We start from the raw sequence: 14,577 nt of genomic DNA on the forward strand, positions 1-14,577 counted from the left end.
AAAATAACCAGCCTGACATTGAGTTCTTCCTTTGTTTACAAAATCTTAGCAAAAGATTTTTAGTTTTCACTGAATAACAAAAACAACAACCTGCTATCTGAAAGCTGTTAATATCTGGCAGGTCATATTTTTGCAGCATACAAAATACTAACATAAATGCAGCAGATTGCATTTGCATAAACTTTGTATCTTCATGCGTGCATTTGTATTTATTTTTGCATTTCTTCCCTTTCACTTGGTAGTAAAAGACACACTTCAAAATCTATCTAAACCTCTTCATTCAGTGAAATGGGAAGTGTCTCTGGTCATATATTCACTGATGATAATTACACACGTACACTTGCACACAAATGAGCTCAATATTCTTCAGTAAACTTATCCCCGCCTTAAAATAATCCTTTATGAATCAGTTAAATGGAAATTCATCTTTTGCTTGAGTCATTTGTGCAATGCACTGTGGTTAAAAAAGACACTGCATACTTATAATTAATTATGTACTTTACTTCAGAGTCTCTTAATATTCCTGGAAATATTCCTAGCAAAGTTCATTCATAAGAATAACTGTTCAGCTTCATTACTGCATATTCTGTCCTTTTCTGTACAAGTCAATGATGCATCATGAAATCACCGAACTGTCCATCAAGCACCTGAATGATCTGAAGCTGGAGTGGTGTGAGAGTGAATAAAATATGACCTCACTCAGTTATCGATCTCAAACTCTGTCTGCTGGACAGTAATCAGAGAATATATCTCCCATATTCACAATTACTCATGGGCTAATGTCTCATTTTTCCATGCCTTGGACACAAAGTTCAAATAGGTTTTTTTCTTGAAATCAAGACACTGCTGCAGTGAAAAACCAGTCATAATGAAACTACTGCTGGAAATTACGAAACATGCTCAAAGGGAGACGTGCCTAGTTGCACAGATACACAGTCAGAAGTCAGAAAGAGCTTTATTGCCAGGTTTGCACATACAAGGAATTTGTTTTCGTGTCTCAAGCTTCCAGAACACTGGGTCAAGTTATACAGATGATGTATGGATTATTTAAATGATGAGAAGTGAGTTAATTATAAATTCTTCACATAAAAAAAGTACAAAAAGTAGTTTTCTTACTATTTCCAGTACAAATATACATCCATTCCTTAAATCAAGAAACAGTTACTTGAGAAACCAAGGGGTGAAAATAAACATTTTCCCTTGAATTAAGTTTGTTTCTTACCCCTTTACCCCCTCTTTTTTTAAACTTAAGTTAAAACTCACTTAATTTTGATGTTTTCTATGAATCTTTAATCTTGCTGCAGCCTAGACCAAATATACATTGCATGCATTTATTCCCAAATACATCAAATAAACACTAAATAAGCATATTATTGTGTTTCACTTGAGCTTCCAATGACAAAAGAAAAAAAACTCATTTAAACTTTTATTTAAAAGTACTTAAAAAGCACCTAACATTTTATAAATGTAAAAATATTCTATGTATTTGATATTTACAGTGATATCTTGAGAGTCTGGGTGCGGGGGAGTTCCAAACTCTCTAAAGTCTTACACTGCCTTCTTCGTGGCCAATCAGCGGCAAGAATCTCGGTGACGTCAGCCTACTCAAATTACTAGTGCGTGAAGAGGGTGGAATTAATGGTGACGTCATTTCGCAGCATCATCTTCCCGGATAGCACGAGTTCAAGAAAGAGTTTAAGAAACTTGAAGAACATGCTCACACGCCAGAAGTGACTTACAATCAGTTGAGAACACATCCAGCACTTTCCAGTAGTTTAAGAGACCTCTCAGAGCAGACAGAAGACGATGATCGCGTCTCATTTACTGGCGTACTACTTCACCGAGCTCCACCATGACCACGTCCAGAAAGTAAGTATGCTACAGCAGCCGGTTTATCACCGTTTCACACGGTATATGGACTTGATCAGGCCGATGGATGAGTGGATATCGCTGTCGCTCGGTTAATCTGTTATTATTGTAACGGGTTCACATCCTCGAGCACACACACGTGTTTGTGTCAGAGAGGTCTGTGTTAAAGCACTGGACAAAAGATAACAGCATAATCATACTGATAGCAGACTCAGGGCTCAGATATTCAATAAAAAACTATTCCGTTCTATTGATTTCCTATCCCAAGTTCTCCGACATCGTGACGCGTTTATTCCGTGCGTCAGCCGTTTCCGCGTTTTTAAAGTAAGGAGACTTACAAAGAGCCTGCGTAGTTTGAGAGTTGATAAGCTTGGATGCTATTCGCGTCCGTTTGTGTTTCTGTTATACATCATAACTGTCAGGCCGTCAGTGGGAACGATGGGCTGTGAAAGTCATTGATAGTAAACACAAAAATGATATTGGAGAAACTTGCCAGGCGAGTTTTTGTGCCGCTTCCTGCTTGCCACGACGCAACTGTAGCGCGCGCGTGAGCGTTGCCACGGTAACCTGAACCTCTAGAGCCCTGCCGGTCACGTGTCACTCCTCTTCGCGCGACTTTAGAGTGTTTCATTGTAGCAAAACCGTGGCGTGACCTCAGTGACCCCGGATACACTGTAACCAGTATCGGGGAGAAAGTAGTTACATGTAACAGCATTACATAATTTAATAACAAAATAAATGTAACTGTATTCTGTTACAGTTACTGAGAAAAAAAAAAGTACAGGGGGCTACATATGATTATTTTCACACACCTACAGATTTGATTGATTTTGTTCCCAAATTGCACTGCTTTAAAATATGAGACACCCGTGTTTCAGGAGTTTAGGACATGTTTACAATAACTGTTTTATTTCCTATTTGGGTTTATGTGTATGCTTTCTTTCTTTTTTAAGAGTAACGGTTAAATGCCGGTGTCATAGTTATGCAAAGATTTGATTTCAAAAACTGTTTCATAAACTATATCTTATTGTCTAAAATCTGTGTTTAAGCTCAGAATGTTCTCAAAGTAAAAAGATGTGCTAAAATCTGCTTTTGTGGCGGCTGTGGGTTAAATTAAATGATTATAATCTTAATTGAAGTGATGAGTGATTCTGAAAGTCGGACAGTGATCAGAGTTGAGCACTGCTGTGAGGTTAACCCTGCATGCTGTACAAGTTTGAATAAAAAATTCATTAGAAATTTAGAAAAGTGATCAGAAAGTAATCAAAAGTAATCAGTTACATTATTAACGTAATTGAAACTTACACTATTTAAAATGTAATGAGAAGTCTAACTTGTAATCGATTTCCAAAGTCACCTTCCCAACACTGGTTTAAACTCTTAAAAAACAACTTAAGCGGCGACTTCTGCTTTAAATCTTGAAAGTGTATGTGCTCAGTCGAGGTTGATTAACAGCGATGGAAACTCACGTGCCGAATAAATTCCTTGATGTGCAATAAAAACTTATTCTCAACAGATCATGTGATTGGATGATTGGACTGAGAGCACCAGACTCATTGCACACCCTCTCAAACGTTGTTTTAATAATCCTGAAATGCTTGAGCTAAAGACTGATTTGGTGTAATTGCCTCTCAGAGCTGTCTTACACAAACACTGTCACGTTATCTTGTGTCCCCAAACATCAGGCGTCTGAGAGCGAGCGTGAGATAAGCTGACGCTGTTACCTTGTTGCATTTCATCTGAGGTGCACTCATTTATTATTGCATTTCATTTTTCTTTTTTATTTGCATCGATATCTCTGGAACTGACAGTTTTGTTCACTTAAACACATAGGATGGAAACGGTGCGTATTATCAAATGTTTTATGTGATATTTACATTCACAACTTGAATGGAAACTTAGCTATTAAAAAAGGGACTATTTTGTTAAACTCATGTAATATCAGCAAAAAAAGAAAAGAAGTGTGTCTCAAGTGTGTATGTGTTCTCTGGGGTACGAGTAGGCCCTGATCTTTCTGTCAGTGTTTTGTAGGTTGGTTGTATAAGCAGTTATCCGCTCTGAGCTCTGCTGATTTATGCTGCGGCGTGCTGTCTGTGTTGTATTTATGGAGCTGTACATGAAGGAAGTTCGATCATTCATTGCACACACTCTGACCTTCTTCATGTCCTGCCTTTATTACACACTTATCTTGAGCTCTAGAGTGGAGAAATGAAAAGAGTTTGCTCCTCTTAACGATCCTCTCTTCTTCTGCGTAGCTTTTGTGTGAATACATTCTGCACTGCGCTGAAGAGCTGTCTGGCCTTGCGTGCGGTGGGGTCAGAATCAGGAGGAACGTGATGCTGGTGTAGAAATTGGTGTGTAATTAGAAAGGTGTGGAGTTCAGTCCTAAATAGAATTGACCACAGGGCAGGAAAATCATTGAAGTAATTACTTTTTCATCGTTATTGTAGACCTATAATTGAGCAATGTCCTTAACCACTTATAATGCAGTATAGGCTGAATTAACACTGGATATTTTTTGAATTCTTGACTTTTCTGACAGCTACATAGAGCTGGGAGAGTGTAGTTTAAACCTCTCACTTCTGATGATGTTTGATGGATATCTAATTGATGTTTTAGCATTGGAAACACTTTTTTAAAAAAAAATGAGTAAGTAGATTTGAATGAAATACAGTAAAGATAATTTAATTAAATATATATGATTAGTATATTATTAAAATCTTTGCATTTTAGTAAATTAAAATGATCAGGCCATGATTTTCACTCGATGAGCACAAAGGATTATATTTTTCATATATGTTTGATTTTAAAAATGCCACAGAAAGACCTTTTTTTTTTTTTTTGGAAGCAGATGCAATTAAATGAATCAAGTACCATCTTCAATGCTGTTTTAACCAGAGTTTAAACCGGAGGTTATTAAAATATATCTGTCTTAACACAATAATTATATTTACATTTACATTTACACATTTAGCAGACGCTTTTATCCAAAGCGACTTACAGTGCATTCAGGCTAACATTTTTCACCATCTATTTATACTTCTGGGTCATTTAGGGGAAATGTACAAAATATTTACATATTAAAAGTGGTTCCAGATAAACTAAATCAGATGATTTCAGATCAGACTAGTGTTGGGGAAGCTACTTTTACACTTTTCTTACAAGCTAATCATAATACTACAGTAAAGCTGCTTCTTCCTCTTTTTTTGGTTTTTGTTTTTTAAGCTTTGTTACGTTTGTTAAAAAAAAGTGCAAAAAAAAGTGCACTGTATGGTTACGCACTTCAAAATTAAAATATCGTCTTTTTTGTTCAACAGAAGAAAGGAATTTATACAGGTTTGGAACAACTTGAGGACAAGTAAATGATGGCAGCATTTTCATTCTGAGTGAACTATCCCTTTAAGTAGGGAATATAATTTTATTTAAATATATGGTTATATACAAAATATTTTTAAATATACCTATCAGATCTCATTTAGGGTGATAGAATAGATTAGATATTTGTATTCTACAGATAAATATATACTACAAAAAAAAAAGTAATTACAATGACAACTGCACATTAAATAATAAATTATAATGAAAAGTGAAAATACATGTAAAAAATATATTAAATTTTTTAAATATTAATTGGGTATGGTCACCTACTATAATAATTATAATAATATATATTAATATTAATTATAATAAATAATTATTACTATAATAATCACCTAATTATATACTTGTTTATGTGTCCTGTCACTTACAGTATGTAACTGACGTCTAGGCCTTGCTGTTCAGTCACTGAGTCAGATATTTACGGTTATATTTACTGTTACTATTAGTTTATTGAAAGTATATTTCCTTGGGTATAATGTACTTTCCATGTTAATCAAAGTGTGTTGCTACATATATATATATATATATATATATAGATATATATATATATATCTATATATAATATATATATATATATATATATATATATATATATATATATATATATACACATACAGTACATTTCTATTTTTAATGTTTTTGAAAGAAGTCTCTTCTGCTCATCAAGCCTGCATTTATTTGATCAAAAATACAGAAAAAACAGTAATATTGTGATATATTATTACAACTTAAAATAATAGTTTTTCTATTTGAATATACTTAAAAAAAAATAATTTATTCCTGTGATGCAAAGCTGAATTTTTCAATTTTCACTTATGAATGGCTTATTTCTTTAATCTTTTTGTACCTCATTAAAGCTGGATAGTATTGATTGTGATATTTTGATTTATTATGAGTGTTGGAAACAGTTCTGCTGTCTAATATATTTGATGAAGAAAAGGTTAAAAAGAACTGCAATTTATTCAAAATGCATTTATAAAAAATAATAATATATATTCTAATAATCTATTTTCTTTTCACTTTTTATCAATTTAACACATCCTTGCTGAATAAAAGTATTGATTTTATTTTAAAAAAAGAAAGAAAAAAAAATTAATGATCCCAAATTACTGACCAGTAGTGTATATTGTTATTACAAATATTTATATTTTAAAAACATAGCTTCTTTTTTTTTTACTTTTTATTCACGTCAAAAGTATCCTAAAAAAGCATCACATGTTCTGAAAAAATATCAAGCAGCAGAACTGTTTCCAACTTTGATAATGAATCATCATATTAGAATGATTTCTAAAGGATCATGTGATAATGATCCTAAAAATTCAGCTTTGCATCACAGAAATAAATGATATTTAAAGTATAATAAATGTTAAAACCAATTATTTTAAATTGTAATAATATATCACAATATTACATTTTTTTCTGTATTTTTGATCAAATATAAATGCAGGGCTTGATGAGCAGAAGAAACTTCTTTCAAAACATTAAAAATAGTAATGTTTTCCAAACTTTTGGTCTGTACTGTCAAATGTAATATATATAATATATATATATATTATATATTATATATATAGATATATATATATATATATAATATATATATATATATATATATATATATATATACGTATATATATATATATATATATATATTTACATTTAGCAGATATATATATATATAATATGTTTACACTGAACCATAATAGCACATAAATTGTTTCACTTCTCACATAAATCTTATAGTTGTGTTGTACTTGTAATATTTTTGAGGATCAGGCATGTTGTTCCGGAGCCCTGTGTGTTGGGGAACATCTGTTGATTTGTTTAGCATCTGATCTTGACCCCTCATGTTTCTAATGTTGGGCAGCTGTATGGTGCTTCTGTCCCCATCATATTCTAAAAACAGCCTGTGGAGTTTCACATCTTGCTGTAGCTCTTAGTATTTCCCAAGACAATCCATCTGTCCTGCTGAGACGGAATAGTGTGACTGTAAATGCTGTCCGCATGCTTTCTGTAGATACCTCCTGTAGCTAACTGAATATGTGCTATTTAACAGAGAACCAAACCATTATTGAACTAAAACTGCGGACGGAGCTGGTTTGGCTGTCAGTCATTAAACGTTGTGCCGCAGACCTCAGAGAGAGAACTGCATTTCCTTTACAATCTGGGAGGAGGTTGGCTACAGAGGCTCTTTCTTCATCAAATATAACAGCAATCAGGAACTTCTCTGATGAAGTCACCATCTGACCTTTGAGTGAAATCTAGTACGGGGCATTCCAGCTTCCCCTTCTTCTGAAAGATTCTTCCGCTGGTATCATGACTGTAAGAAAAAGCTGATGGTTTCAGCTTACTGCTGGCCTTCAGAGAAGCAGCTCAGAGCCAGACAGTGTTATGATATTTTGAACAAAACGTTAAATTGATTTCCGTCCCTGTTATTTCATGCTGATCTACAGTAACAGTCAAAAGTTTTCGAACGGTTAGAATTTTTAGTGGTTTTTTCTCTTCTGCTCACCAAGCCTGCACTTATTTGATCCAAAGTACAGCAAAAGCTGTAATATTTTAAAATATTTTTACTATTTAGTATAAATAGTTTTTTTTTTAATATTTTTTAAGGTGTAATGTTTTTCTGTGTTGAGATGATGTATTTTGATAATATTTAGTTAAGTCTTCAGTGTCACATGATCTTCAGAAATCATAATAATATGATGATTTGCTGCTCAAGAAACATTTATTATTATTATTATCAATATTTAAAAATGTTAAGTACATTTTTTTTTCAGGATTCTTTAATAAACAGAAAGATCCAAAGATCAGCATTTATCCGAAATAAAAAGCTTTTGTAACATTATACACTCTACAGTTCAAAAGCTTGGAGTCAGTATCATTTTATTTTTGGGAAGGAAATTATAGAAATTAATGCTTTTATTAGAAAGGAATTGATAAAGTGATGATAAAGACATTTATAATGTTACAAAAGATTTCTATTTCAGATAAATGCTGTTCTTCTGAACTTTCTATTCTTCAAAGAAACCTGAAAATATTCTACTTGGCTGTTTTCAACAACAACAACAATAATAATAATACAGACAATTTTTGAGCAGCAAATCATCATATTAGAATGATTTCTGAAGATCATGTGACACTGAAGACTGGAGTAATGATGCTGAAAATACAGCTGCACATCACAGAAATACATTACAGTTTAAAATGTATTCAAACAGTTATAGTAAATAGTAAATATTTCACAATTTTACTGTTCTTGCTGTACTTTGTATCAAATAAATGCAGGATTGGTGAACAGAAGAGAATTCTTTAAAAACGTTAATAATCTCACTGTTCAGAAACTTTGGGCTGGGAGTGTGTTTTAGCCTTTTGCTACAAAATTGAGTCTGTTTCATAGTTTATTTAGATATAAAACAAGTTTAACAGTGAACTGTAGGACAGAGGAGAAACTCAGCCTTCATTTATGTTTTCAGGTGGATAAGTACCTGTATCACATGCGTCTGTCCGATGAGAACCTGATGGACGTGTCCAAGCGCTTCAGGAGGGAGATGGATAAAGGACTGGGCCGAGACACGAACCCGACCGCAGCCGTCAAGATGCTCCCCACCTTCGTCCGCTCCACACCCGATGGCACAGGTGAGGAGAATGAGATCACAGCAGCCCAACACATTTACAACCCCAGAACAGATCCGGACACTTGAACCGCTCTTAGAGACGTAGGGTGATTTCAGCTAAAATAGGCCACTTTTAGCTCAATTTTCAAAAAGTGGCCCAATTGAGCTGCATTCATTGCATTTCAGTGTGTTTTATAGGAAAAGATTCTCAAGCGACACCTGCAAACAAAATAATGGCAGAGCTTCACTGTTCTCAAGGTAGTTTGTGGTGTGTGAAGTGAGTTCTCTTATACTCACCATGGCTGTTTTAATAAGCATAGATTAAAAACAATAATATTGAGAAATAGTATTACAATTTCAAATAACCACTTCCTGTGTGAATCTCTGTTAAACTGTAATGTATTTCTGTGATGTGCAGCTGTATTTTCAGCATCATTACTCCAGTCTTCAGTGTCACATGATCTTCAGAAATCATTCTAATATGATGATTTGCTGCTCAAGAAACATTTCTGATTATTATCAATGTTGAAAACAGTTGTGCTGCTTATTTTTTTTGGAAATGGCAAAACTACCTTTTTTTCAGGATTTTTTGATTAATAGAAAATTCAAAAGTGCAGCATTTATTTGAAATTTTAAATATTTTTTAATGTTATAAATGTCTTTACTTTTGCTTTTAATTTATTTAATGCATCCTTTCTGAAGGAAAATGTACAAATTTTTTTTACTGACCTCAAACTTGAAAAAGTTGCATTTTAACCAAATACAGTGCTTTAAACAGTTATACATTCAGACTGAGCAAACATTTAAAGTTTAGCTTAAAAACGCCACACCTGATTCTGTGACGTCTAATGTCATGACATTTATGTTTTGTAAGAGTTGCTTAAATATCCTTATGTCTTAAAGCCTTTGTATGTGAACAGCATTTATTTAAAATTGGTGCTGGGCAAAGATTAATCGCTTCCAAAATAAACGTTATTGTTTATATAATGCATGTGTGTGTACTGTGTATATTTATTATGTGTATATATAAAGACACACACACATACAGTATATATTTTGAAAATATTTACATTTATATATTTATATTCATATAATTTATATTCTATATAAATATATGTAATATTTTTCTAAATATATATACAGTATGCATGTGTGTGTATTAATATGTACATTATAAATATACACAGTATACACACATGTAAACAAAAACTTTTATTTTGTAAGCGATTAATCGTTGCCTAGCACTATTCAGAATACTTTAAATTCTAATATTAATGAGAGAACCGAGCATGTGTGTAATATTGTTAATTTCAGAGCGTTCGAATCCTGCGGGAATCCGGTTCCATGCAGGTCAAGTCAAGAGCGGAGGTGTATTGTTGTCAGCATCCTGTGAGGCACATATTGTTCTGTCCTAGAAGTGTTGTGTTCCTGTTTGTTGTGAGATGAAGAGATTATTGATCCAGCTCTCCAGGTGTGCTCAGTCTGTTTTTCTTTTAATGTTCACCAGGGATGAGACTCTGTCTCAAGCAGAGTGTGAATTTGTGAAAAGAATAACTGTATTCTGGTTCCTGGAAAGAATGCCAGCACACAGAAATGCAGTCACACGGGCGTGAGCCACAAACGCTGCTGGGAAGTGTTACTCAGTGTTACTCAGGGAATGAGTCCAGTTGGATGTTTGCCATCGGTCAGGGACTCGACTTTTGCTTTCTCATTCAAGGGTGCTTGTAGATTTCTTCTCCCAAAACATTTTTATTGTGTCCTTTCCCTGTGATAAACTCTTATATTAGTGACATGTGACCGATGGAAGGGGATGCATGTCACGCATATAAGCTTTATGAAATAAATCCTAGTGGAAGAAATTTTTGTTCTTTTTTTTTTGCCAATTTTAAATCTAGGTATGACCACGTTGTTTTTAAAATACAAAGTGCATTTTAAGTCATACAAGATGTACATATGGATATTTATTAAAAGGTGAAGAACCTCCATCATGAATTATGTGCCAAACTGAAATGACTGTGAAGCATATTTTATTAGATTGTGCTGTTTTTAATGTAAATAGACAATGGTTTTATTCAGAGGTGTGTTCAACTGATTTATTTAAAAATGTATCACCTGCATGTATTTTAGAATTTTTGTCGAGTGTAGATCTGAAATGTCTATTAGAACTTTTTGTTAATTGTATACCTTGTGTGATTTATTTTGAGATCGCCATGAGAATAGTACGGAAAGAGGATTGGGGCAAGCAATAATAAAAAAATAAAACCATCTCGATATTAAAGTTATGTTTCAAGGAAAAAAAAGTTACAATAAAATGTTGAGAATAAACTCATTGAGTTTCGAGAAGAAAGTCAAGAATAAACACACTTGTGTCATTTTTATTTTCTCAAAATTTACTGACTTTAATCTCGATGGTTTTATTTTTTTATTATTGCTTGGCCTTAATCCTCTTCCGTAAAATAGCCTTTATGGCATTTAAAAAGTTAATAAGTAACTTAGACTTGGCCAGTAATTTTTACTTTGACAGCTTACTTGGCAATACTTTGATTTGACTTAATTAAACCATGCTTTTAAAGTGTTTGTTGCTTAGAAACACACAAATAAATAACACAATAGATCTCATATCTACATCATTATTAATGCAGCACTCATCTGCACAATACATGATGAAAGTAACATTCTGTTCACTTTTGAGAATGAATGTATCATGTTGAGGAGAAAATGAACTCCAGATGTAACAAAACCTAACAACAAAAGCAACGAAAAAACAGCCAGAAAAGCAGCTTTATTAATTATTCATGCCCCAGTTTTGCACTTTTACATCTACAAGCTTTTTCATATAGAAATGAGCTTTTGTTTTTCTGTTGTTTTTGCTTAACCGCAGAATCATTTTTTGTTGTGCTGACATTGCACAGGATAACAAATGAGAAGGTCTCGCCTTTATTAGTTTAACAAATGATTTCTGAAAGTCAAGTGTGTTAGGCGAAGATAAGCATGCAAGGACTAGTTCTTCAGAAGTCATATCATCATGAGAAAGCAAAATTGTAACCTTACTGTGAGGTTACAGAACTCTAAACTTCCTCTCTAATCTCAAAAGGCTTTTTATATTGAAATTAAGTTGCAAACTGAAACCGATTAGTACATGACAACAGAGCCGGATATGAACAGTGTTCAGAAACCACATGGATCACAGGGAGGTCACTGCATTTTAGTTCCACATTAAACACTGTAACATTGGGATAATAAAGTGTTGAGAAACACGTCATAATGCAATGTACAAGCACTGTCTTTAAACATGGATTATAGTGTGGGTGTTTGGCAATGGGGAAAAAAAACTGACTATATGAATATACTGCGATTATGAAAAAAATACAGCAGTTTTCACAAGATGACTTGAATAGTTTCTGGGGAAAGAATGAATCATTTTAGAGTTAATGGGATGATTTTGTTGGGAGTTGTCTCTGCATAGAAAATGGAACAAAAATAAAAAAAATAAATGCACTGCCAAAAATTAATTAAAGCTCTAAAATCCTTACTGACTGATGTTTTAGTGCACTTCCTGCAAATATGGAAAAAATAAAGGGTCTCAATTAAATATGTGCAGTTTCACATGATTAGTGCAAATTGTCACATGACCAGAGCAGCTTATTTCCTGTTTGCACCTTGAGAAGATGATGGCTGCATCAAAGCTCCAAAACTAAAGGCTAGTAAAGTATGTCATCATAAAGATATGACAAAGATATTTGGTACACATGATCTTTAGGGTGTCTAGTATTAATATATGCATTCACATATATTTAGTTTTGTTGAGTGTGGTCATAGAATGAGTAAACATGTTGATGGTCACAATAGTGACCGGTGGGATAACAGTGAACTTAGGTATACAATATAAATCCAATTGCAGTTGCTGGTGAAAATGACAATAAAATGTTGCATTGACAAAATATTGCACTAAACTAGAAATTCAAATGTTACAAAAAAATTACAATAATGATGTTTTTATACTCAAAGCAATAATATAAAAATTTGATGTTATATTTCACAAAAAAGTAACAATTTTGAAATGCGGTGATAGTTTAATTTTTTTTTTTTATCTCAATGTTCCTATCAATGTTGCATAAGGTTTTTTGTATGCATAATAGTAACCCTTTAACGCTGATCTACAGTAACAGTCAAAAGCATTTAATCTAATAAACCCTTTTATGACTGCAGAAATATGTTCATTCAGTACTCACTTTATCCCACCGCTCACAATTGTGACGAACATAAAACAAAATTTTTCACACACTTTTCCAAAAAAATTTAAAAAAATAATTATTGATTATTTCAAAGGGTTACTAATGACACATCATTTGGATATTTTCATATCTGGGAAAAATTTGGGATTAAATGGGTTAACTTAAAATAAACTTTTTTTTTTTACCCAGTTTGATGCCATAGCAAAACCTACCACCTTCACTAGATATAGTTCAGATATTATTGAAGACAAGTGAACAGTCAGTAATAAAAACAATCTGCACTGGTTTGGTTTGTAGAAACGGGAGACTTCCTCGCTCTGGACCTGGGAGGAACAAATTTCCGGGTTCTGCTCGTTAGGGTGTCCAGTAACGGGAAGCAAACGGTGGAGATGGAGAACCAGATCTACGCTATTCCAGAGAACATCATGAGAGGCAGCGGGACCGAGGTGAAGAGCCTTTCTGATTCTCTCTTCCTTTCTTCAGCATTCACTAAAAACTTCTCATGCTGCAGAAATCTTGATTCATTAATATTTAAAGAGACAGTTCACCCAAAAATGAACATTCTGACACCATTTACTCACTCTGATGTTGTTCCAAACCCGTATTCTTTTGTGGAACAAAGAAGATTTGGTTTTGAGAAGTGTCTATACAGCCGAACCTTTTTCAAAATATCATAAATAAATGATGACAGGGTTTAAATGTTTGGGGTGAACTATGCCTTTAATTCAAGTCTGCCTTATTCCAAAGTAACAAAAGTTATATGTTTCATATACGTGCTCTGCATAACAACCACAAACATACAGCAGATTAAGCATAAATCTAATTTAGAGGATTCTAGTGGATTCATTAACACTAGAACAAGGTAAGAGTGTTTTTATGTGTGTGTGTACAGTATGCATGCTGCTGAACGTTTTGCATGAAAACTTTTTCCACACACACTGTTAGATGAGAGCCACTGTATCTATGGGTCTTTAAAAAAAATGTAATTATGCATTATAAATAACTTTGTCTTGTAGCCGTGATTCATCACCGTCACTGTATTTAATAATAGAAACATGTACAATCAGTGCCTCCTTCAGTCCAAATTGCAAAGTTGACTGTATATGAACTTTGTGCAGTTTTTTAATCTGAGAATGAAGATGTAGAAATTGAATTAATTAAAGGGTTTAACGTTTCTCTGATAATTCGTTGTCATTACAGTAGGTGAGATATAGTGAATGCTTGTGAAATTGCCAGCTTAGACAAAGACCACATGAATGAACACATTGTGCATCGTGTTTCCGTTTTAATGCACATTCTTTTTTCTCCGCTTGATCACAGCTTGAACACTTCAGATCCTAGAAGTATAGAACAGATGTGTTCATTTCATATTCAAATCGGTTTCATTCCCATCAGCAGACATAAATATGCTAAAGAATATCCTGTTTCGCTGATACAGTGCACACAATATTGAGCAATTTGAGATGCTACAACAATCA

The 14,577-nt window shown here is 33.4% G+C and overlaps 1 protein-coding gene across 1 annotated transcript in view; it reads left to right on the plus strand.

Annotated features, from left to right (window-relative positions):
* Positions 1-1,613: 1,613 nt before the first annotated feature.
* Positions 1,614-14,577, plus strand: part of LOC109075845 (hexokinase-2-like) — a 40,330-nt gene continuing 27,366 nt past the window's right edge. The window contains exons 1-3 of the mRNA XM_042723502.1: positions 1,614-1,869; positions 8,724-8,886; positions 13,397-13,545. Coding sequence (XP_042579436.1) covers positions 1,807-1,869; positions 8,724-8,886; positions 13,397-13,545 — 375 coding nt within the window. The 5' untranslated portion in view covers positions 1,614-1,806. The remainder of the gene's footprint in view (positions 1,870-8,723; positions 8,887-13,396; positions 13,546-14,577) is intronic.

This window comes from Cyprinus carpio, chromosome B5 (genome assembly GCF_018340385.1).
Source record: "Cyprinus carpio isolate SPL01 chromosome B5, ASM1834038v1, whole genome shotgun sequence".
Classification (NCBI taxonomy): Eukaryota; Metazoa; Chordata; class Actinopteri; order Cypriniformes; family Cyprinidae; genus Cyprinus; species Cyprinus carpio.